This window comes from Daphnia pulicaria, chromosome 9, assembly GCF_021234035.1.
Source record: "Daphnia pulicaria isolate SC F1-1A chromosome 9, SC_F0-13Bv2, whole genome shotgun sequence".
Lineage (NCBI taxonomy): Eukaryota > Metazoa > Arthropoda > Branchiopoda > Diplostraca > Daphniidae > Daphnia > Daphnia pulicaria.
The window spans coordinates 2,379,559-2,405,496 of NC_060921.1; the positions used below are offsets into that span (position 1 = coordinate 2,379,559).

At 41.5% G+C, this 25,938-nt stretch overlaps 2 protein-coding genes across 3 annotated transcripts in view; one reads left to right on the plus strand and one right to left on the minus strand.

The window, feature by feature from the left end:
* LOC124312980 (rho GTPase-activating protein 21-like) lies at positions 1-23,782 on the minus strand. The gene is made up of 10 exons (XM_046777607.1): positions 23,273-23,782; positions 22,981-23,207; positions 22,566-22,759; positions 19,608-19,799; positions 12,791-12,913; positions 12,392-12,550; positions 1,777-2,054; positions 1,225-1,706; positions 1,030-1,164; positions 1-953 (listed from the first exon to the last, which is right to left on the minus strand). Exons 7-10 carry the CDS (start codon positions 2,034-2,036, stop codon positions 97-99), a joined length of 1,734 nt encoding a protein of 577 aa, XP_046633563.1. The 5' UTR covers positions 2,037-2,054; positions 12,392-12,550; positions 12,791-12,913; positions 19,608-19,799; positions 22,566-22,759; positions 22,981-23,207; positions 23,273-23,782; the 3' UTR covers positions 1-96.
* Positions 13,420-25,938, plus strand: part of LOC124312856 — a 14,753-nt gene continuing 2,234 nt past the window's right edge. The window contains exons 1-14 of one of the 2 annotated variants that reach the window (XM_046777364.1): positions 13,428-14,025; positions 14,095-14,564; positions 14,630-14,758; positions 14,830-15,052; positions 15,122-15,612; positions 15,685-15,804; positions 15,877-16,103; positions 16,209-16,373; positions 16,949-17,173; positions 17,244-17,321; positions 17,388-17,539; positions 18,239-18,404; positions 18,477-18,590; positions 18,739-19,058. In XM_046777364.1, the coding sequence (XP_046633320.1) occupies positions 13,739-14,025; positions 14,095-14,564; positions 14,630-14,758; positions 14,830-15,052; positions 15,122-15,612; positions 15,685-15,804; positions 15,877-16,103; positions 16,209-16,373; positions 16,949-17,173; positions 17,244-17,321; positions 17,388-17,539; positions 18,239-18,404; positions 18,477-18,590; positions 18,739-18,795 (2,904 nt within the window). In that variant the 5' untranslated portion in view covers positions 13,428-13,738 and the 3' untranslated portion in view covers positions 18,796-19,058. Of the gene's footprint in view, positions 14,026-14,094; positions 14,565-14,629; positions 14,759-14,829; positions 15,053-15,121; positions 15,613-15,684; positions 15,805-15,876; positions 16,104-16,208; positions 16,374-16,948; positions 17,174-17,243; positions 17,322-17,387; positions 17,540-18,238; positions 18,405-18,476; positions 18,591-18,738; positions 19,059-25,938 lie in introns of those variants that run through there. The other variant, XM_046777365.1, reaches the window with a different exon arrangement.

Sequence of the window (25,938 nt, forward strand, 5' to 3'; positions counted from 1 at the left end):
TCTGACATTGTATTTTTCTTCATTTCGATCGTTGATATGTACAGTTATTCATTTAAGGTTAAGGAGCCTTTTACGTAACACATTGAGTACAAAGTATCAATTAGGCGGGGCTTCAGTCTGCTGGGCGTCAGCAGTAATCACCTGATTATGACCTGGAGATGGGAAAAAGAAATCGATTTTGTCTATGAGCGTTTCAACGATACGGCATTGATGCGGCATATCGGCCATCATGGTGGCCATATTGTCGTCAGCGGAACGAACGAGGGTCGGCCCAAATACGGTGGCCAGATTACGAGCGTTCATTTTATTGACGTCGCTGCTACCGGCCACGCGCGACAGGTGGCCAACCAGATAACGCAAAGTTGAGTAATGCGGATCGGGTAAATCGTCCACCAGCCGCTTGATGCAATTCAAACGCTCCTGCTCCGGTTCCAGCTTGCTGGCCTCGATCACGGCGCCGTAGAGTTCGGACGTCACCAGCGGATCCGGTAATTTGCGGAAAAATGATTTCATCACCGATGAGATGGCGTTGACGTCGTTCCAGCGCCAATCCGATTCGCCGAAATCTCCGCGATTGAAAGATTCCGTCAGGGCGTTGATGACGGCGAAATTGCCTGGCACTCGGTAGACTCCCACATTTTCCAGCCCGTGGGCTTCCACTATCTCGACGCACTGTTCCACGATCCTTGGAATATTCTCGTACTTTGAAGAACGCGGGCAATTCTCCAAGGGCACGCCGATGCTGGCCCCTTTGGGCGGCGTCAAACTGAAGTGAGAAGCATCCGACTTGGGAGAGCTGGCCAGCTGGATGTCTTTGAATTCTTGGGCCGCTTGTTTGCGTCGTTCACTGTGATTCCGGTTACGTCGCCTTGTCATTGGCGAAATTCGGGCTGTGATTTCTTCGCTGCTATTCCTTGATAATGGCGAATGTTCCAGCACTTCCTCGATCGAACCTGTCCAAGCCGAAAAAATAGAAATGAAATTAGAATAATTTGATTTTTAAATTTCGCGCGTTTTTTCGTTTCCAACCGGAAGAGCTCAGCGTTTGACGGGATATGATTTGTCGGAGCATTTGCTTCACTTCCGCCAGTGGTATTCTGTGCGGCGGATCGTGCTCGATCATATTCTTGATAACAAAAGCCGCAAAGTGATCCGAATTTAATTCTAAAATAATAAAAAAGGGTTAAAACAAATATCAAATTACATTGGCACAAATGAACTCACTGTCGATGTTGACTGGCTGGTTATTCCGGATGTTGTTTTGCACTGTGCCGTGGTCGTCGCCAAACGGATGGTTGAAATTTCCGCGCGTGACGTAGACGAAAAACACGCAACCGGCAGAGAAAATGTCACTTTGCGGAGTAGCTTTGGCCGGAATAATAATCTGATGGCTGTCCGGCAATAATAATTCCGGCGCCATCCACACGGCGGGTCCTTTGAATCCGCTCACCGGAAACGTGTCCAACGCCGAAGGCATTTGCTTGCATAGTCCGAATTCGGACAATTTGATTGTGCCCGTCGTTGAAATCAAAACGTTGGCCGGTTTGACGTCGCCGTGGACCAGTTTGTGCGAGTGGATGTAGTCGAGTCCGTCGGCGATTTGGTACAAAACTCTTTGATCAGATGGCAGAACGGGTCCCGAATAGACTTTGCCCTTTTCACAGATTTGGTCGAGAGTTCCCGCGCATAATTCCAAAACGACGTACCTGAGATAAGGTGCGAAAACAAAAGAACAATCAATAGTCAGTTATGGAAATGAAATGAAATTTCTATTACCTGAAATCGTCGTCCTTCTCCACCGTCCACATTTTCAAAACATTTTCGTGTTCCAGTTTCATCTGCAGTTTGACTTCACGCTCTTCCGGGTGGAGCCGATGCAATTCGATCCGCTTGACGGCCACTTGACGGTCGCGATGGCAACCGCGGTAAACGATGCCATAACTGCCCATGCCAAGGACGTCCTTTTTGTTGTAGGTCGTCCCAGTTTTCTTGCACAACGTTTTGAAATGGGTCGTTTCGGACGAGGCCTGGGCCATCACTTCAACTTAAAACACCTGCGCGGGTAGTAAATCACGGATAGAATGACAATTTTGGAAAGGAATTTTACTAGGCAAAAGTGCACGTCATTGTTTATCAGTTGGCTGATACAGCCTGGAGGGTTGTAAAGCGATAACGATTGTCATCTCTGTTTATCGTTCGAGTTATGGAAGTGAAGAACAAATATGAGCAAAAAAATTACGTGAATCTTTTCTCAAACGTTAAATTTGACACAGTCACGAAGTTAAATAGAAGAATAAACTTGCGCAATTTTATAGCCCGAAGGGTTTAACAAACGACTAGCTGGGCGGGAACGGAATCTTTGCACGCAGTCGACAACACTGAATGACTGGAATGATTGAACTCGCACATTTCTTGTTCTCTGATTTGGGCTAGAGGATCGTATTCGTGTTGGATGTTGCTCAACGAGTCCACCACATCTTCCTCGTCGTCTTCGATATTGGAAATGTCATTTCTCGATCGGAGTTTGGTCAATCGGCAGAACCAAGTGGGCAAAACGCCGTAGGATTTGACGTGGGCGTAGAGCAAATAAGTGGCGTACAAAATCAGCAAACAGGACGGAGCGACGATGCCGGGATCGAGCAATTTCACTGCGTGACCCAGTTGAATTCGACGGTAAATCAGCAACGCCAACGGCGAAGCGATGGCGAATCTCATGGCCATGTTGATGGATTCCTGGTGTAAATTGTGGCCGATCCGGCCGACGGGGTAAATGCGAGTCAAAGCGGATCGATCGCTGATAAATCGGAGGATCGAACAGGTGAACGACACCAAACTGATCACCGGGAAGATGACGATAAAGAAACTCGTTAGAGCGAAATTGGTGATCAATTCGGCGTAGTTGGACGCGAAATCGTAGTCGATTCTGTAGGCGATGATGTAAGTTGATTTCTCCTCTTCCGACCGGAAGCTGAACCATTTCTTCGTGTAAGACCAGAGGAAATCGAAGCGCAAGTGGTTCATCAAGATCCCGCCGGCCGTGTTGACGATGATGCAACAGGCCAGGAAGCTGCCGTGAACGGGAAAGAAAACGCACGCCAGCCGGATGTCGTCGCTGTTGAACTCGCCGGCCAGCAGCAGCGGAAGTGGTTTCCTCGCCATCATCCGGATCATGTAGAGGAGAATTTCCAGGAAGCAAATGGATCGGAAACTGGCCAGACTGGCTTTGGTTAGAGTTAAATGATGTCTGAGTCGGTCTTGCCCGGTGACCCAGTTGGTCAATTTGGTGGTGAATAACGACACCAGAGTGGGTAGGGTGAACCTCTTCCAAAAAAACGATCGTTCCTGTCCATCCAAGTGAAGCCAATGGACAATGGTGGCCGGCGCGGCCATCAGGAAGATGTAAATCGAGTAAACGGCCAGGACTCTCAGCCAGACTAGAAGTGTCTTCCAAAAAGGTGGGCGCGGGTTTTTTAAATGCATCCAGTTGATGTCGGAGCCCGGAGGAGCGTATCGCACCACCCACTCTGACGGCCGGAATTGTCGGTTCTGATTGGTCTCCTCACATTTCCAAAGCCAATTCGATTGCTGTCGTCGAATGGCAAATTTTGTGGCTTTAGCCTCGACCGGACTGTCGAAACGGATAAAAACCGTTCCGGTAAATTTGAGTTGATTAATTATTTCATCTTTTTTCACGGACAGAGTTTCTTCTTTGTTGTTGTAATAAGAAACGGCCCCGATTGCTGGTTTCAACCAGGATTTCAAATCCCAAAATCGACGGCCCATCAAGACTCTGCCGTTCAATTTCTGCTTGACATTTCGAATGAAATTTAACTGATTTTGGACGGGTAATAATTTGCTGACATCTTTGGCCATCACGATTTGTTCCTGGTGGATTCCCTTGGCATCGAGGTTGCACATTAAATATTCCAGGAGGGAATCGGCCGTGGTCGTCAGCGGAATTCCGGAGATCATCAGCCAGCGTCGATTGCAGACGGTGGAGAAACTGTTGACGTCGTGGCTGGCCAGCGATCTGACACCTCGATCCTGTCCATGTTGTCTCATCAACCAGGCCAAAGTGATGAGGATGGCACTGCAGATGACACCGTGAGCTCCGTTGACGCCAATGTTGTAAAGTCCCGTGGATCGCAGAGTTTTGCTGGGCCACTCGCCCAGCTTGTCGCCGTTGTGATGCATCACAATCAAGACGATCCCGAGGACCGTCATGAGAATTTGCACTTGAATCAGCCGGAATTGGAACCATAGAAAAGTGGCGCCATCTTTCCCGACAGCCTCCTCGTCGATTTTGAGAGTCAGCCAGTCGATCCAGCTGCTGCCGGATCGTTTCAATTGTGGCGGAGGGTCTTCCAATCCGTCCAGCCGCTCGGTGAGGAGTCGCCACTTGAATTTCTGACGAAAAAGGTAGAGAAGAGCGAAGAAGAGGATGAGAATGAGTGTCCAGTAAACGCAATTGAAGGCGATGCCACCCTCCCACACGACCCATTCTTCGAACCAACCAATGTCGATGGAAACGTCGTAAGCGTCCGTGTTTGTACAATTGGAAGTGTCTACCTCCACTTCCGGGTTAGTACAATTTTTGATTTGGTCATCCATCACCCAACCCAAAAGACTCTGAATGTACGGGAATGGATTCTTTTTTAACCAAACGCAAACCTAATTTGTGTTATCACTGATAAAACTACAAGTCTGAAATGTTATTTCGCTGAATTTTAAGACACTGATGGGATTCATCCTTGAAAAATAAAAAGTCACCGACTGTTCACGACTGTTGCACTCTAGTTCTGCCCACTTAAAGTTTCTTGATGTAGTTTCTATAAATGCCTGGCAGTCCACGAAACGTGTGGAGACTGGTTACAATGTTTCATCAGAAGCTTCGAGTTTTATCAAGAAAGGCGGCGACAACGACCGCAGTACATCCGTGTTAGATTTTGCCATGACGACACGAATAACTGTGAAATTTATGTTGGGGACCTTTTATGGGTGTGAGAAAGCAAACAGAGATGCCAAAGTCTTAATTAATGCCTAACCTAACTGAGTCAACAAAACCGACAAGAGAAAAAAGTCGCTCAGGAATAATCCGGAATAACCGTACTATGTAACTATTTATCTCCCAATCCTGTAGTAAAAAAGGAAGTGTAGAGAAACATTTTTTCTACCTTTGGGCCCGGACAATGAGGCCAGGCTCAAAATTCGTAGAATCCACCAGAAGGAATAGGGGAAAGGGGGTCCTCGCGAATACACCTACACTCACATGGGTGTGCGCGAGGACATTTAGTAGTTTCTCCACTCTGACGGGATGTTGCTGTTTATCTAAGTAAAAAATAAAAATAGGGTTCGAAAACATATTTACAAAAAAATATGAAAATAAGCTGAAAAGTTGAAATGAGACATTGGGTAAACAAACCATAATTGTTGATAATAACAAGAGAAATTACGGTTTACAAGTAACGCTGGTTTACACATACACACGTTGATGCAAGTCATGCACATGCATCATTAAAATTTAAAATATCTAGCAGGGCACAGGAATAAAAGTAATGAAAATCATTACCATTAGCGATGACATTGAGATTGTTGCTGATGACATGTGATTGATGACATGTGATTGGTGCTGCACAAGAAAAGCTTGAATATCTTGTGGTAGTGATGGTTGGCCCAGCAGCAGGCCCCAAATCTATGCACAAAGGAAAAAGTTACCTAGAGCAAACAAAATGCCATGAATTGAATCGACAGGGGGCTTACATGATAAATGCCAGAAGGAACTAAAATTTCACAAATTTCAAAACAGATTCAACAGTTTTAAGTTCCCACATGATTCCATAATTTGTATTGTAAGTTTTATTTACCTGCCAAAACAGCATGGAGATTGGAGAGCCGCGACACCCAGAGTTAACATGATGAAATCGACGATAACATTTTTGTGATTTTATTTTATGTGCTATTTTTCGTGTAGCCACGTTTGTTTCCAAGAAAATTCCCATTTTCTTTGTAATTTAAAAACGTGGTTTCTTAAAGAAACAATAAAGTAAAAGGCACGAAAGACGACGAGCAGACGAGACAGGACTAGACGATTGCCATGAAAATATAATATCGTTAAAAAATTTATCATTTTCGTTCGAATTTCGAAAAAAGTCAATCTTGCCAAAGTTTAAACCGCTCAAAAACAATCGGTTTTTACTTTTTAACTATTTCTATTCCATTAAAATTTCATTAAATCAATTATTTTATCATTAATTAAATAATTAGTGTCTGAAAAATGTTTGTGAATAAATTTAGACCACAGCGTTTATCAGATAAAAGACCACATCGTCACCTTGGTCACTATCTTTGCTGATTGCGACGTGACACCGTTTGCTGGCAACCAAATGGGCTGGCAAGTTGAATCCCGAAACCGGAATAACGTAACCCACATTGGTGGGTCTCTTGCTGCAATCAAAAGTAAGTCTGTGTAAAGTCCCAAAATTCCTTATCTCGAGTTTTTATCTTTTGTTCGTCTTCACTTTGCCTTCAGTCGTTATTTGTCCACATTGAACAACTGGATATTTCTCAAACTTTCGGTCGATCATAAATTGATAACGGAGCTGCAGTTGAAAACGGCATTTGGCATTTGGTTAAACGGAATTGTGTGTTGACGTGTATTTGTCGATCTCCATCTAAAACGGAGGTGGGTCCCAATAAATAACTTAAACGGTAATCCGTTCGTGTAATGTAATAATAGAAACAAATATATTTACTGTTTTGTCCAGGTAACAAGAAGAAGATTTCTTCATGAATTTTTCAAGGTTTTCCGCTACTGCCCCTATTCCTCGTAAGTTTGTCGGAGAATTAATGTTTTAATTTAACCCTAATCGATCGCGTTATTGTGTACATTATGCAGTGACATTTGAAGAAAAACAAGAGAACAAACTCGGCGAGGGGGGGTATGGAGCCGTGTACAGGGGAACCTTCGAAGGAAAAGAAGTTGCTGTGAAAATAACAGTTAAGGTGCATTTAGATGATAAAGGAAAACAAGACCAGAAACGGGAAATGGAGGAACATCTCCGGTTGGACCACGTAAATGTCCTGAAACTTTTGCACGTCGATGACTCACCTGATAAAACGTATCGAAGTGGAATTTAATTTATTTTCATTCGAAATTTTCATTGACTTTGTCTGCTGATTTTTTTGAATTCATTCGCAGGTACCTTGTGCTCGAGTTATGTGCCGGGACACTGAAAGATTATTGCGAGGGTAGATACAAGGGACCGGAATTGCCGCCAGATCGCGCAGTTTTATATCAAATCGCCCATGGATTGCGCTACATCCACTCCCGAAATTTAGTCCATCGCGACGTCAAACCGGATAATATTCTCATCTCAATGACGACCCCCGTTCAAATGAAATTATCCGATTTCGGATTGGTTAAAAAAATAAGTCCTCAAGGGACATATACGCAGAGTGGATTGAAAGGAACTCTGCATTGGATGGCGCCTGAAATTTTGGAGCTTTTAAACCACAGTCGTGATAGTACCCCGACTGAGGAACTTCCGCGCGGATCAATCCAAAGCGACACATTCGCTGCCGGCTGCGTCTTTTTCTACTTCCTGACCCGCGGTAAACATCCGTTTGGCAATTATTTTACAATTCCACTGAACATCGTAAATAGGAATCCAATAGAGCTCAACCAACACAAAAAAAGTCAGTATTTCATTTGTATTTGCATCACGGTATTTAGCACAGTATGGGCTGCTCAACATTTATCATTTATCACAGATTTGAAAGGCGATGATCGTGCCATATGCGAACTGATTGGGAAAATGGTAAAGCCGAAAGAGCAAAGAATCGCATTGCTCGAGGTTATCATTCAAATGACGACGAATTTAACTGCAACACGTAAATCAAACATTTTCTGTGATGTTTCAAATCAGTAAATTTGATTCTATTTTGCAACCTTGTATTAAACAGGTCAGTTCGAAAGAGTTGCGCGATTAGTGCGTGAGGAAGGCGGAAAGTGCGTCACCCGTTTCCACCCGAAAAAACCAGTTCTCGCTTGCGGCATTCAAGATGGAATTATTTTCTTTTCTGCCGAGAATTCGTCCATTCCCTTTTTTAATTGGAAAAAGGACGAAAATAAGATTAAAATTGGACATGTAAAAGGAATTAGGACGATGGAATGGAATGTAATAAGTTGAGCCTTTCAATAATTTATATTTTAAAATTCTGTACACCATATGCATTAACTATGAAGAGATTGAATCATTAAGTTACATTGAATTCTTGATTTCTCTCAAAATGTATTATTGAATTGTTTGTTAAGGCGGACGGAAATCAATTGGCTGCCGTCTCTTATGTACGTGACATCACCGTGTGGAGTTATCCAAGTGGCGAAATTCTCTTTCAAAAGAACTTGAACGAATGGGTAAATCGAATCGAGTGGAATCCCTTCAGGCCAAATGCATTCGCTGCTTTTTTAAGGTTAAAGGTAAGTTGTTTCTTTATTTCTAATTTGTTTCCACGTGTCAGATCATGTGATCTACCCCTGTTTCTACAAAATATTCGACCCAAAACTGCCAAGCCCAACATGTTGACATGTTTAGAACCACAACATTTTGTTATTCCATCTTCAAGCTAAACATGATTTCACGTCGTTTTAGTTCAATCATTTGAGTTTGGCCGCAATCTGAAAGCATTCACGTAATACATCATATATACGAAAACCAACTTTGCCCTAGAGGGGGTTGCGATGGCCGAGTGACGTCATTTTTTGGCCAATCCCTCCCCCTACATTTGTGTTTCCCCCTTCCCGAAGGTAAGGTAGGATTTATTAATGTGAACGCTCCCTCTTCTCATCCTCAGTTCTCTTAACATGGCCACGCCCACGCCCTCAATTTAACTTTTTCTTCTTTTTAGATGGAACCTGGAAAAGTTTTCTTGTTCAATTCCTGCCCTGTCGACCAACGGTCATTTCATTTCCACACAATCGAAATTTGTAAAAAGATCACGAGTGTCAAGTGGATCTCTGAGAATCGAGTCGCTCTCGGCATAACCAAAGACGGGGGAATTCAAATTTGGGAAATTGACGAATCGACAAAATCCGCAAAAATCGTTCAACGATTTCAACATGTCGACGGGGAGGTGAGTTTTGTTTACCCATTGACATGTACATTATGGTTATTCTTTTTTCTTTAATTTCATTAAGGATTGGATAAAACATATGGCATGGGACGAAAGGACGAAATGTTTGGCCGCTTGTTCAGACAACGGATGGATTAAGGTAAATTTTCGTTGATGTTCATTGGAATGGGCGTGTCATGTTGAACTCGTCGTTTTCCGAATAGATTTGGTCAATGGACAGCGACCAACCCATTCACGCCACAAAGGTCCATGGATGTTATAGTTTTGCTTGGTGTCCAAACGGGAAACAAACGAACGACGAGGGAGTGAAGGCGGCCAGGAAATCGGCCGACAATTTCATTTTGGCCACCAGGTATAAGTTTATCAACGGACTGGGTTTTGTGAGAAATTGGCGATTGAACTAATAGGATCGACTCACTTTTTGCTATTCGCCCCCGAAGCGAATTCCTTGATTCTCCTTTTCTCGCGCAAGAAAAATGGATAGCCTACTATTACTCTATAGTATACTGAGGGTAGAATAGGAGGACGTGGAGACAATCGGGTTTTGTTTGCGCACTTTTTCCCTCGGCCATTCTAGGAAGGGAATGTGGTTTCCCTTTTTGCCTTTTTGCCCGCTGCCGGAATGGACAAGAAGGAAGGGGAGTTCAGGACATTTTTTATTATGATTTCATTTTCATTACAGTGGATTTGGCGGGGGGAAGATTGTCATTTGGACTCCGCTGGCAGAAGAAAAGAAAAGATTTCTCAGTCAAAATACAGATTGGGCAACGTCGCTGTCGTTTTCACCCGATGGGCGGTTTCTCGCATCAGCGGACCCGGATCAGAAATTGATCATCTTGTCAACTGAGGTAAACAAGAAAACGGAACGAATGAAGAAGGAGTGGTTATAAAACAATCAATCTATTCAACGTTATTTCAGAATTGGAAATCCGTTGACATCGACGAAGAAGAAAGATCGGTCGGCCGATATTTCTCGTGGTTGTCTTCGTCTACGGATGTCCCTGAATACAAATTCACATTCAAATCATCCGATGGCAAGGTATCAACGGGATGTTCTTTTTTTGAGGCACATTACAACAATCGACAACAATTATGGCCACGAGCATACTTCTCTATTTCAAATCACGGCTTTTTAGTTAATGCACCTTCAGTTCATTCTTATTTTATAACCACATGTTCATACTCATTAGGCTGTTGTCGTAGAATACGGCGACGACCAGTAAGAAATTCCAAGCAAAGATTGAAGATCACGAGAGGAGATGAGGAGATTGCGGAAAAGGAAAAGAAACTGGAGCAACGAACGGTCAATCGGATCCAGCTTTGGGACTAAAAATAATCGTCGTCATTTGTTTCAATTGTAGAACTTGTTTTATTACTATTTTGGACGAAGAAATCCTGTGGCACTGCATTCCTAGATTTAAAAAGGGGAAAAATCAAATAACAATAATCAAATAAACATATTTAAGAAAATGTTGAGTCAATTCGAAATGGATAAGTGTATTGTGGTCGTTATGAAGTGCAATACAAAGACGACATCCAGCAGCCAGTCATTAATCAAAAAACGATTTGGTTTACATTGAAAAAATTATCGAGAGAAAATTGAATCAAAATTTTTGGGTTTTTTAAAAGAAAATAAGTCAAACCTTGTCAAAAATTAAAGTCACTAACAATTGCACCACGAATGCGAAACTAATTGATGATTCCCAATTTCACTAAATCATTTGAGTTTTGATTTGTTTTGTCATAAAAATTGTCCCCAACGTTCATCAGCCAATCGAGTTGATGATTGGCCGGTAGAAGCGATGATTGTGCAACTCGCGGGTGAATTGGTAATTGGACTTGTCGTCGACGTGCAAAACGGCCACCGGGCACAGCTCGATGGCCGGCAACGTGAAACTCTTTTTATAAAGTGATCCGTCCACCTCGTGATGCTGGGCCGTCTGCTGGCCGCCGCCCAGTGAGAACGACGACTCGGTGGCCTGGTGCTTCCGCCTCGCCTGCTGGGCAACCACTTGGTCCCTCGTCATTGGCTGCGATAATTTCTGCTGTGTATTGTTGCCGTTCATCCGGTTCCCGCAGGAAGGCTCACTGACGTTCCAGTCCTGGAGTCGGTTGCTGGTGCGGGGCCTCGTCATTTGACTCTTCTGCGCTCCATCCAGCGGAATAAAAGAATCCTGGGCCTCGCTGGTCATGGCCGGCGAATTATTTCCCGATCCGAATTGGATCGACGACTCCAACTGGCGGACTCGGTTCATATTGGGTCCCGGTTGAAAGTATCCGATGCCGGCCGGCTGTTGTCCGTCAAACTGTTGACTCACCCGACGGGCCCCGGCCGCCGGCCTGCTGTTATTGTTTCCCCAGGAGGAATCGTTGCTCTGCAATTGGCCGACCGGTTTGGCGATGGTCGGCCGCTGGACGCGGTGCTCCGGGTAATGAGGGCATGGGGGGTAATGGGCTTTGACCACCGACTCGGTGGCGAAATCCCCTCCGGCCACAGCCAAAGTGCTGTGCATCCGCTTGATTTCCGGACGGACGGGCTCGGCCTTCTGGACGTAGGATTGCATGTAGGCCGTCTGGAGGTCGACGTCGCCTTCCATTTTCAGGTTGTCGTGCAACTTGTTGATGATGGGCCGTTTCGATTTGGTCATCTAACCCGATCACATCCGATCGATCATCCATCACCTAACCCAAAGGACTCTGAATATACGGGAATTGATTCTTTTTTAACCAAACGCAAACCTAATTCGTGTTATGACGTGTTGTCATTGATAATTGCAAGTCTGAAATGGTATTAAGCTGAATTTTAAGACACTGATGGAATTCATCCTGGCAAACTAAAAAGTATCGACTGTTCACTGCTGTTGCACTTGAGTAAATGCTCACTTTAAGTTTCTTGATGCAAGTCGATGCTACTCTATGCCTGGCAGTTACAATTTTTCATCAAGAAACTTCGTGATTTTGATCATGAAAAATAAGAGTTTTTTCAAGAAATGCGGCGACAACGACCGCAGTACATCCGTGTTAGATTTTGAAATGACGACATGAATAATAACTGTGGGATTTATGTTGCGGACTTTTATGGGGGTGAGAAAACAAACAGAGATGCAAAAGTCTTACTTAATGCCTAACCTAACTGAGTCAACAAAACCGGCAAGAGACCAAAAAGTCGCTCAGGAATAATCCGGAATAACCGTACTATGTAACTATTTATCTCCCTATCCTGTAGTCAAAAAGGAAGTGTAGAGAAACATTTTTCTACCTTTGAGCCCGGACAATGAGGCCAGGCATCCAGAAGTGCTCCAAATTCGTAGACTCCACCAGAAGGGATCAAAGGGGGTCCTCGCGAATACACTTACACTTACATGGGTGTGCACGAGGACATTTAGTAGTTTCTCCACCCATACGGGATGCTGTTTATCTAAGTAAAGAATAAAAATAGGGTTCCAAAACATATTTACAAAAAATATGGAAATAAGCTGAAAAGTTGAAATGAGACATTGGGTAAACGAACCATAATTGTTAATAATAACAAGATAAATTACGGTTAACAAGTAATGCTGGTTTACACATACTCACGTTGATGCAAGTCATGCACATGCATCATTAAAATTTAAAAAATCTAGCAGGGCACAGGAATAAAAGTAATGAAAATCATTACCATTAGCGATGACATTGAGATTGTTGCTGATGACACATGATTGATGACATGTGATTGGTGCTGCACAAGAAAAGCTTGAATATCTTGTGGTGATGATGGTTGGCCCAGCAGCAGGCCCCAAATCTATGTACAAAGGAGAAAGTTACCTAGAGCAAACAAACTGCCATGAATTGAATCGACAGGGGCTTACATGATAAATATTAAATACGTGGTACGTGGTTTCTTTGAAACAAAAAAAGTAAACAACACAAAGCAGACGACACTAATGGTTAGCCATAAATATAAAATATCGATTTAAAAAAAGTCAATCCCACAATAATTAAAAACCGCTCAAACACTAAAACAATCGGTTTTTATCTATTTTGTTTCAATTAAAATGTAATCATTAATTACATAAGAGTAATTGAATTGAATTGAAAATATTAGACATGGAACTCTGGTCTTTCCGTCCGACTCGATTGGCCAGCCCAACAAATCCATCGACTCTATTCCCGTCCGGTTAAATTCGTCCAGTCAAAGTTCGTCAGAGGATGTGATAAGTGCAGCATCGGATAAAGATCAAGCACTGCGTTATTATCAGATAAAGACCACATCACCTTGGTCACTATCTGTGCTGATTACAACGTGACACCGTTTGCTGGCAACTAAACTGGCTGGCGAGTCAAATCCCTAAGCGTGAGGATCAATTTGGGTCTCTTGCTGCGTACTGCGTTTCGTCTTCACTTTGCCTTCAGTCGTTATTTATCCGCATTGAGCAACTTGATATTTGTCAAACTTTCGGTCGATCAAAAATTGATAACGGAGTGACAGTTTTAAACAGTTACATTTCGCAAACGAAATTCTGTGCTGACGTGTATGTGTAGGTCTTTCGTCTAAAACGGAGGTAGGCCGAGAAGGACATAACTTCGTCTAGTTAGCCCCTAAATAGTCCCAGATTCCGCTGTTTGAATGGAGCGCCTATTGCGTCATAACGAAGAGGATCTTCTCTTCAAAGGGAAGAACATCCATTGCAGAAATGAGCAGCTTTTCAAAGGGTTGGGCGATTCTTTGGTGTACAGCGGATATTTCAAAAAGGCGGAGGATTCAAAAGCAGAAATTGCAGTGAGGAAGATTAAGGTAACAGATTGTTGCGATCAATGGAAAGATATCTTCTTCAAACATACTCGAGAGAAGGATCCCATCAAACACGAAAATGTCCTCAAAATTATTAGCTACGAAGAAATGGATGAATGGAGGTTATTTGAAATTTAAAGTTTTCTTATTTAGACGAAGAATATAATCAACTGCTAATTTTGTTTGTGCAGATATTTTGCTCTGGAACGTTACGACAATACATTGGAGCAATTTTGCAGAAGGTATTATAGAGAATCGGTGCTATCTGACGCCCAAGTTCTTTGCCAAATCGTCAAAGGACTTTTGTATCTTCACAAAGTTCACTGTTCACATGGAAATTTGACACCCGGAACAATTCTGATCGCTTCCTCACAGCCGGTGCGGATGCGGATCAAATTATCCGAGTTTGGGTTGAGCAAATTCGGCGACCAATGCGAAGGGAAACTCGGGGAAGAACAAGAACTTTGCAAAAAGAAATATTGGATATTAGATGGAACAACCACCGAAAGTAACCAGCAGACCACTACACCTAATCAAGATATATTCGCAGCAGGTTGCATCTGTTTTTATTTCCTCAAACGGGGTGTGCATCCTTTCGGTGACGACTCTTCGTCAATCTTGGAAAACATTAAAAAGCGAAATCCTGTCAACTTATTAAAAAGTAATTCTTTCGCCTAATCTGAAAAACAACAACAAATAGATTTCCTATTAATGTCCATTTCTCAGGTACACAACAAGAAAAAGGCATTTGGAAATTTGCCTACGAGCCCATAAAAAACATGATTGAAGATCCACCGACCGACGGCACTAATTGGTTGATGATAGCTAAAGATCATTTTAAGAAGGCCCTTCCTCGTAAGTTTGTTGGACAATTAATTTTTGAATTTGAACCTATAATTAAACGCGTTATTGTGAATAATTTGCAGTGAGATTTGAAGAAAAAAAGGAGAACGAACTCGGCAGGGGGGCGTTTGGGGTCGTGTACAGAGGAACGTTTGAAGGAAATGCAGTTGCTGTTAAAGTTACAGTTAAGGTGCATTTAGATGATGCAAGAAAACAAGAACAGAAACGCGAAATGGAGGAACACTTCCGGTTGCACCACGAAAATGTCCTAAAACTTTTGCACATCGATGACTCACGGGATAAAACGTAACTAAAGGCATCTAAATTCATTTCTATCATTTGAAACATTCACCGACTTTTCAATTTCATTCGCAGATGCCTTGTGCTTCAGTTATGTGCCGGGACACTCACCCAATGTATTGCTAAGGAATACAAGGGACCGGAATTGCCGCCAGATGGCCTAGTTTTATATCAAATCGCCAATGGCTTGCACTACATCCACTCCCGAAATTTAGTTCATCGCGACGTCAAATCGGACAACATTCTCGTTTCAATGACGACACCCGTCCAAATGAAATTGTCCGATTTCGGATATGTCAAGAAAATAAGTCCTCAGGGGACATTTACTCAGAGTGGATTGAAAGGAACTGAAAAGTGGATGGCGCCTGAAATTTTGGAGCTTGTGGAAAACATGGACGACAATATCATTGAACTTCCGCACGGAACAATCCAAAGCGACACATTCGCTGCCGGCTGCGTCTTTTTCTTCTTCCTGACCCGCGGTAAACATCCGTTTGGCAAATCTTATCAAATTATGATGAACATCTTAAATAACAATCCAATAGAGCTGAATCAACACAAACAAAGTAACAAGCATTTCACTTGTATTTTCATCACGATGGTATTTACAAAAGCTGCTCAACATTTTCTGATCACAGATTTGCAAGGCGATGATCGGGCCCTATACGAACTGATTGGAAAAATGATAGAGCCGAAAGAGCAAAGAATCTCATTGCCCGAGGTCATTAAACAATTGACGACAAATTTAACTGCTCTAAGTAAATAAAAATGTTTTTTTTCTGAAATTTTAAATCAATCATTCTATTAAATTGTAATTGTATATTAAACAGGTCAGTTCAGAAGAGTAGCACGATTAGTGCGTGAGAGAGGCGGAAAGTGCGTCTCCCGTTTCCACCCGACGAAACCAGTTCTCGCCTGCGGCACGGCCTTCGGCATTGAAGATGAAATTATTTTCTTTTCTGCCGAGAATTGGTCCATTCCTTTTTCTAATTGGAAAGAGGACGAAAACAAGTTTCAAATTGGACATGAAAAAGAAATTAGGACGCTGGAATGGAATGTAATAAGTTAATCAGGAAGAGATTGAATCATTAAGTTGCCTTAAATGTTTGATTTCTTTCTTCATTTATTATTTAATTAATTTTGTTTTAATTAATTTTTTTAGGCGGACGGAACTCAATTGGCTACCATCTTCAATAAAAATGTCGTGTGCTGGAGTTATCCAAGTGGCGAAATTCTCTTTCAAAATAAATTAGACAAAACGATGGATCTAATCAAGTGGAATCCCTTCAGGCCAAACTTGTTCGCTACTTGCAAGCAACAAACAGCGGTAAGTTGTTTCTTTATTTCTAATTTGTTTCCACTGTTTTCTACGTGTCAGCGACACGTCATGTGATCCCCTCTTTCTGCGAAATTTTCGACCAATAACTTCAAGTCCAACCTGTTAAGTTGACGCTATTAGAATCATAACATTTGTAATTTTATCTTCTGGCTTCGTACATGATTTCACCTCATAGTGAAATCGTTTTTGATTGGCGCAATCTGGGAGCCTTCACATTAATACATCACGCAATTTCGGCGATTTTTTTCTACCCCCTCACTCCTTGGTCATTGCTCATCACAAAATGCCCCCACCCCCTCCCAATGTTGTTTTTCGAGAAGAAATAACGTGCGTGTCAGATTAATCTAAGTAACAAAAAACCAATTTTGCCCTGAGGGCGTGGCGATGGCCGAGTGACGTCATATATTGGCCATCCCCTCCCCCCACATCACACGGAGTTTTGTTACCCCCCCCCCTCAAAGCGTGATGTATTAATGTGAAACGCTCCCTCTTCTCATGAGGCATCCTCCCTTCTCTAAAATGGCCGCGTCTCTTCCCAAATTCAAACTTTTTATTCTTTTTAGGACGATCTTGGAAAAGTTGTTTTCTTCTTCAATTCGTGCACTCTCGACCAACGGTCATTTCATTTCTGCACAATCGAACGTGGGAAAGATATCACAAGTTTCCAGTGGATCTCTGAGAATCGAGTCGCTCTCGGCTTACGATACGGGGGAATTGAAATTTGGGAAATTGACGAATCGACAAAATCCGCCAAAATTGTCAAACGGCTCAAACATAAAAACGTGACCGTGAGTTTTGTTTACCCATTGACGTGTCATTGCACATTCTCGATCATTTATTCTCTGTTATTTCATTAAGGGTTCGATAACAGATATGGCCTGGGACGAAAGGACGAAATGTTTGGCCGCTTGTTCATACTACGGATGCTGGATAACGGTAAATTGTCGTTGCTGTTTACTGGATTGTGGGCGTGCCATGCTGCCAACTTGTCGTTTTTCGTAGATTTGGTCAATGGACAGCGACCAACCCATCCACGTCACAAAGGTCGATGGTTATGCTTGTCAAAGTTTGGCTTGGCGTCCAAACGGGAAACAAACGGACGACGAGGGAGTGGACGCGGCCAGGAAATCGGCCGACAATTTCATTTTGGCTTGGTGAGTTTATCATCGGACGGATCAACGTCTTTAAAAAATGGGATTGAACTAAGAGGATCGATTTTTGTTTAGCGCCACTTTTTTATATTTTTCTCGAAGCCTTCCTTGATTCTCAAGAAAAATGGATGGGGGTAAATACTGAGGGAATATAATAATAATATTATATTATATATATAATAATAAATACTATAGGAGGGCGTGGAGGCAACAAGTTTTTGTTTGTAAGGCTACTTTATCGCTCGCAAACATTTTTTCCCTTGGCATTGAAGGAAGGATAAGAGTTCCCCTTCCTTTTTCTCGCGGCAGGTTTATCAATCAACCGACGGGGTTTTGTGAAAAAATAAGATTGAACTAAGAGTATTACATCATATTGATATCCCCCCCCCCTCCCCAATAAATTACGAATGGAGAATGAGGCAAGAAGCCATGCAGTTCCGCGCGCAATTTATTTTTTCGAATTTTTCCCAATTCTGTTATCTTTAAGCAATTGAGTTGCGGGATTGCAATTCGCTGCCTTCGGGTTTATCTTGACAGGGATTGAATTGTGGATTGCGTTGCTGCAGATGCGAATCCCTTGGCCTTGAGACTAGAAGGAAGTGATCGTGGTTCCCCTTTTTTTTTCCCGCGACAGAAATGGACAAGGAGGAAGGGTGGTAGATCATTTTCGCATTTTTCATTTTCATTTCATTTTTATTACAGTGGATTTGGCTGGGGGAATATTGTCATTTGGACTCCACTGGCAAAGGAAGAGACAAGAATTCTCAGTCAACATTCAGATAGGGTAGTGTCGCTGTCGTTTTCACCCGACGGGCGGTTTCTCGCATCAACGGATTTTGATAGGAATTTGATCATCTGGTCAGCTGAGGTAAACAAGAAAACGGAACGGATAAAGAGACAGCGGTTATAAAATAATAAATTCTATTCAACGTTATTTCAGGATTGGAAACCCATTTACGAAGCAGTAGTTCGGGGCGATCGTTTCTCGTGGATGTCTTCGTCTACGGACGTCTCTGACTATGGCAAATTGGCATCAATCAAATCCCACAGCGAGGTATAAACGGGATATTCGTTTTTTTAAAAGGAACATAACAACCATGCCCACCACCCCCCAAAGCATATTCTTATTTTTATATCGGCCCATTTTAATCAATGCACCTTCAGATCATTTTTATGTTATAACCTCACATTTCTATTATTAGGTTTTTATCATAGAATACGCCGTCGGCCAAAGATGGAGATGGCGATGGAGTGAATGAAGATTGCCAAGGAATTACAGAAACTCGAGGAGAACATTCAATCGGATTCAGTTCCAACTTTAAATGATCGTCGTAGTTGATTTATTTCTCCATCGGACGAAGAATGAAATCCCATCGTGTGTCGGTGCAAACCGCGGATTCAGCACAGTATAAACGAAAACAATAAAATTAGTTTTGAAATTAACATATAGAAAAGTTTCTGAAGTTGAACAAATTTCTTTAAAATAATTCTCTACATAATAATAAAAAGATAGCATAATTAAGAGGGAGTTTAACTGAATTTTAAGACACTGATGGGATACATTCAAAAATAAAAAAATAACCAACTGCTCACGACTATTGCCCTCGAGTTAGCCCTCACTCGCCCTTACTTTATATTCTTTGCAGTTTCTATAAATGCCCGGCAGTCCACGAAACGTTTGGAGACTGGTTTAATACAATATTTCAACAAGAAGCTTCGAGTTTTATCAAGAAATAAAGGCGACAACGACCGGATCACATCCGTGTTAGAATTTGAAATGACGACACGAATAACTGTGAAACCGAATTCATGTTCGGAACCTTTTTTGAGGGGTGAAAAAAAAAATCAAACCATTTCTTTACCAAAAAGTGTAACTCCTAAAAAGAATCGAACTCTGCGGTCGCGTTCTACAAATGCGTTGATTCAAAATGAACCCATACTGAGTTAAAAAGAACGGTAAAAAGAAAACAGTTGCTGCTAGACCAACCGCCTAGCTTACGAAAAACCGTACTCTAGGGATCAACGTCGCCCAATAGTCAAGTAGTAAGAAGAGGAGATGGATTTTTCCTACCTTGAAGCCCGGGAAATCCACAGCCAGGCATCCACAGACACTCCAATGAATCCAGCAGGCGGGATAGGAAAAAGGAGGTCCTCGTGAATACACCCACACTCACATGGGCATACACGAGGACATTTTAAACAAAGGGAAAGAAGAGATGAGTCGCCCGGCATCGGTAGTTTCTCCAATCAAAATGCTGTTTATCTAAATAACAAAATAAAATTTAAAAAATGGGACACAAAAGATACAAACAGAAACAAAAGGTAAGGAAAAATTTAAAAATTAGACTGTGGGTAAACCCTAATTGTAAATCAAACAGGTGAAGATACACTACATCACTGCATTGAAGCAAGTCGTGCAATCACTAAAATATCTAGCACATCATGTAGGAATAAAAGTAACGAAAAAACCTTCACCAATTTGAAACAACTTGAACTCTTCTAATTAAGCTCCCACGATGATTCTACTTGAATCCTAAATTATATTTACTTGCTAAACAGCAGGGAATGTGTACTAAGCGAATCTTTAAAGAGACGCAACACGAATTGACGCGACGAAGCAGTAAGCAAGGTAACGGAGCGAGGAGAGTAAACAAATTAACAAAATGAAAGCAGACGACTCTAGTCTTCCAATTGATTTACCATTGATATTACTAGCCAGTAGCCACACTGAAGTAACGCTAGAAATAAAAAGTAATCCCATCGAAATTTAAACCGCTCAAAAACGATGAAAGTTTTCTCACTTAATTCACCAAGAGAAAAACCCAAAAGAAAAGAAACAAAAAGGGAAAAAAAAAACACCAGAGGGACCCGCAATTAAACTTGGTTTTCTTCGTAATGCCAATGCAACAGAGGATATTTAAAGGCAAGTGTTCTAGTGGTAGTCGTCGAGGAAGGTTCTTGTCTGTGCTGTGGTTTTGAGTTTTGTGATAAATAGCTGCGCGACTTTTTGATTTTCTCGGTTTAATCAACATAGAGTCTCGTCTCAACTATTAAAACGCTCGTCTGCGGATTGTGTAAGTCTAGCCCTACGCTAAGAATCTCAAACGTGATAATATAACGAATGTTTTGTTGTGTAAATAACAAGAACTTATTGTGTGACCAAGGTTGAAAATTGAGGGGATCCTTATATGTTTCATTTAAAAAAATGAAGTTTATAGTTCCTTTGATTGAGCAACTTTAATAATATTTGCGATAGACACTGATATGAAATTATTTGATACAGTGAACGCCCTGAAAAGAAAATTCCATGTAAACAGCTTTTTGGTTCTGGGTAGACCTTGGGTGGGCTTTGGGTAGGCTTGATTATAAGCCCCTATAGTCTCATTGAAATTTTTAAAAGGAAACGCATGAATACAGCATTCGTCAGCTAAGGGGTGAAAAGAGATTAATCTGTGACATCTTTTTCTGGTTAGATTGGAGATTTCAAATTCGGTACAAGCCAGCAATAACAAAAAGGTAACGCAATCAATCTTTAACCGATAAAAATGTGTTGCCTAACTTATTTTACGATTTAAAAAAACCATTTCAGGTTATTAAAAAAGATGGCCGACGCCAACGAGGAAGAAGTGTTTATCTTCAGGGGTAAAAATTTAGGATGTAAAAAGGAGTTGCTGGCTCAAGGATCATTGGTGTATGCTGGATATTTTAAAGAAGACGACATTGTTTTTGATCGGGGCTTTGGAGGCAGATCAATAACAGTAAAAAAAGAAGCTGCAATAAGAAGAATGAGGCAAACGGATTGTCTTGACGACTGGAATGTAATGGCCAAGAAATTTATGCAACTTACGCAATACAGAATGAAAACAGATTTCGACCTGAAAATTGTCTCGCAAATTTTCGCTTACGAGGACGACAATGATGGTTGGAGGTAAATCAAATAATCCGGTTTCATTCATACGGATTGATTTTAAAAAAAATGATTTAAATTTATTTCAACAGGTATTTTGCCTTTGAGCCATTCTCTACTTTGTACCACTACTGTAGTGGCCTATACGAGGGACCACCACTGTCCAGCGAACCGCAAGTCGTTCATCAACTAATCAGCGGAATCAAGTACCTGCGTTCCTTGGAGTATCCGCACGGGGATCTTAATCCGCTCAACATTACCATCTCTCGAGACGGGCGGATAAAATTATCCGAATTTGGATTGTGCAAATTTAGCTATACCAAATCCAACCAACTCGATGATCTCTCGACTGAATCCGGAATTCCGGAAATATGTCGAAGGATATATTGGATGAAATGGACTTTGGGGAAAGACAGTGAATTTGTTACCGACAATGAAAATGTCTATCCTGAAGAAAAGGAAGACATATTCGCTGTGGGATGCTTAATTGTATACTTCCTAACAATGGGCGTTCATCCATTTGGTGATGATCTTCAAGCCATTGAAGATAACTTGAAGAACAACAATCCAATCAACTTGAAAAGTAAGTTCCCTGAACTTTAATTCATTGCTTCATTACTTCAAATATTTTTCTTTTTTTAGAACTGAACGAGAAACAAGCTGATTTGTATAAAGACGCCCTTGACAACATGATCCGGCAACCACCAAACACATTCAAATGGTGGCGCGAAGCCATTGAAAAATTTGAAGATGCGCTGACACCTATCCAGCACACAGCCTAATAGTTCACATTTTGTATAAAATAAAAATAAATCAATAAATCTGAGCTATTATTGAAGTGAATTATGAGACCGGCAGGAATCTCACTAGCCATCGATGGCGTGTCACTACACTGATGGGATTCATCCCGGAAAAATAAAAAGTCACTGACTGTTCACGACTGTTACCCTCAAGTTAGCCCTCACAGCTTCTATAATATGCCTGATAGTTCACGAAACGTTTGGAGACTGGTTACAATGTTTCATGAGAAGCTTCGAGTTTTATCAAGAAAGGCGGCGACAACTTCGTACTATGTCACGATTTATCTAGGCATAAGAAAGAGTAGAGACAAATTTGTCCTACCTTGAAGCCCGGGGAATACAGGCAGGCATATCCATATTTCATGGATGTTCCAAATCTGCAGAATCCACCAGAAAAGTTAGTTAAAAGGACGTCTTCGTGAATACATCCAGGCATTCACATGTCCACAAGTAAGGAAAGGCAAAGAACTCGACCGACATTTAGTTGTTTCTCCACTCAAACGGGATGCTGGCTATCTAGATAAAAAAATTAGAAATGGGTTACAACAAATATTTACAGAAACAAGGAAAAGTTGAAAATGAGACACTATTGGTAAACCATAATTGTTAATAAACAAGAGAATTGAAGGTTTACAGGTAATGCTGGTTTACATACCTGTGCTGATGCAAGTCAGGCATCATTAAAATATCTAGCAAGGTACAGGAATAAAAGTAATGAAAACCATCACCAACATTACCATTAGCGATGACACAGAGATTGTTGCTGATGGCAGGTGATTGATGAAATGTGATTCGTGATGCACAAGCAAAACTTGCACATCTTTTTGTTGTGATGGTTGGCTCAGGCCCCAAATCTATGACAACCTGATGACAACGGAAAGGGTTATAACAGTGGAAACAAACTGCCAATCATGGACAGTGGGCTTCATAATGAATGGTAGTCAGGTAATAAAATTTCTCAAATCTGAGACAGATTCAACTGTTTTGAGTTCCCATAATGACTCCATTTGTACTGTAAATTTCTTTTACCTGCCAAAACAGCATGGAGACTGGAGAGCCGCGACACCCAGAGTTAACATGATGAAAACGACGATCACATTTTTGTGATGTTCTTAATCTTTCGTGTAAATTTGTTTCCAAAAAATTCCATTTTCTTTGTGATCTTAAACGTGGTTTCTTTGTCTCATGCTTTGTCGAGAGAAAAAAAAAAGTACAGAACAGGAAAAAGCAGACGACACTAATCGTTAGCCATAAAAATAAAATATCGATTTAAAAAAAGTCAATATCCCACAATAATTAAAAACCGCAACAAACAAACACTAAAACAATCGGTTTTTATCTATTTCGTTTCAATTAAAATGTATCATTAATTATATTAGAGTAATTGAATTGATTTGGAAATATTAGACATGGAACTCTGGTGCTTTCCGTCCGACTCGATTGGCCAGCCCAAAAAATCCATCGACTTTATTCCCGTCCGGTTAAATTCGCCCAGTCAAAGTCCGTCAGAGGATGTGATGAGTGCAGCATCGGATAAAGACCACTGCGTTGTTATCAGATAAAGACCACATCACCTTGGTCACTATCTGTGCTGATTACGACGTGACACCGTTTGCTGGCAACTAAATGGGCTGGCGAGTCAAATCCCTATAAGCGTGAGGATCAATTTGGGTCTCTTGCTGCGTACTGCGTTTCGTCATGTAAAATTGCCTCCAGTAGTTATTTGTCCGCGTTGAGCAACTGGATATTTGTCAAACTTTCGATCGATCAAAAATTGATAACGGAGCAACAGTTAAAAACGGCATTTGGCATTTGGTTAAACGGAATTGTGTGTTGACGTGTATTTGTCGATCTCCATCTAAAACGGAGGTGGGTCCCAATAAATAACTTAAACGGTAATCCGTTCGTGTAATGTAATAATAGAAACAAATATATTTACTGTTTTGTCCAGGTAACAGGGAGAAGATTTCTTCATGAATTTTTCAAGGTTTTCCGCTACTGCCCCTATTCCTCGTAAGTTTGTTGGAGAATTAATGTTTTAATTTGACCCTAATTGATCGCGTTATTGTGTACATTATGCAGTGAGATTTGAAGAAAAAAAAGAGAACGAGCTTGGCAGAGGGGGGTATGGAGCCGTGTACAGAGGAACATACAAAGGAAATGTAGTTGCTGTTAAAATAACAGTTAAGGTGCATTTAGATGATAAAGGAAAACAAGAACAGAAACGGGAAATGGAGGAACACTTCCAGTTGGACCACGAAAATGTCCTGAAACTTTTGCACGTCGATGACTCACCTGATAAAACGTACGAAATGGATCAACATTAATTTTTATATGATACTTTCATTGACTTTTAAATTTGATTGGCAGATGCCTTGTGCTCGAATTATGTGCTGGGACACTGAAAGATTATTGCGAGGGTAGATACAAGGGACCGGAATTGCCGCCAGATCGCGCAGTTTTATGTCAAATCGCCAATGGATTGCGCTACATCCACTCACGAAATTTAGTCCATCGCGACGTCAAACCAGATAATATTCTCATTTCAATGACGACTCCCGTCCAAATGAAATTGTCCGATTTCGGATTGGTCAAAAAAATTAGTCCTCAAGGGACATATACGCAGAGTGGATTGAAAGGAACTCTGATTTGGATGGCGCCCGAAATTTTGGAGCTTTTAAACCACAGTCCTGATAGTACCCCGTCTAAGGAAATCCCGCACGGATCAATCCAGTGCGACACATTCGCTTCGGGCTGCGTCTTTTTCTACTTTCTGACCCGCGGTAAACATCCGTTTGGCAATTCTTTTAAAATTCCGGGGAACATCGTAGATAACAATCCAATAGAGCTGAATCAACACGAAAAAAGTAAGTATTTCATTTGTATTTGCCATCACGGTGTTTAGCACAGTTATGGGCTGCTCAACATTTTTCATTTATCACAGATTTGCAAGGCGATGATCGTGCCCTATACAAACTGATTGGAAAAATGATAGAGCCGAAAGAGGACAGAATCGCATTGCCCGATGTTATCATACAAATGACGAATTTAACTGCCACACGTAAAATCAAACATTTTCTCTGATATTTTAAATCAGTCTTCTATTTTGTAACTTTGTATATAATAACAGGTCAGTTCAGAAGAGTTGCGCGATTAGTGCGTGAGGGAGACGGAATTATCGTGTCTCGTTTCCACCCGAAGAAACCAGTTCTCGCCTGCGGCATTCAAAATGAAATTATTTTCTTTTCTGCCGAGAATTGGTCCATTCCTTTTTCTAATTGGAAACGGGACGAAAATAAGTTTCAAATTGGATATGAAAAAGGAATTTCGAGGATGGAATGGAATGTAATAAGCTCATTTATATGAAGAGATTGAATCATTAAGTTGCATTAAATGTTTGATTTCCCTCTTAATTTGTATTTAATTGTTTGTTTAGGCGGACGGAAGTCAATTGGCTATCATCTTTCGTGAACATGTCATCGTGTGGAGTTATCCAAGTGGCGCAATTCTCTTTCAAAAGGAATTAGAAAAAGGGATGGATCACATCGAGTGGAATCCCTTCATGCCAAACATATTCGCTACTTTTCACGTAAGTTGTTTCTTTTCTTTTAATTTGTTTCCATCACGTGTCAGATATACCTATGTACGTCATGTGATCTCCCCCTTTTTTCTGCGAAATATTATTCGACCAAAAA

Coding starts and splice junctions, on each gene's coding strand:
- LOC124312980 (XM_046777607.1), bottom strand. CDS start 2,036: ATGGCCCAGGCCTCGTCCGAAACGACCCATTTCAAAACGTTGTGCAAG. Junction 1,165..1,224: donor CCAGCCAGTCAACATCGACA/GTGAGTTCATTT, acceptor TTATTATTTTAG/AATTAAATTCGGATCACTTT. Junction 954..1,029: donor TCAAACGCTGAGCTCTTCCG/GTTGGAAACGAA, acceptor CGGCTTGGACAG/GTTCGATCGAGGAAGTGCTG.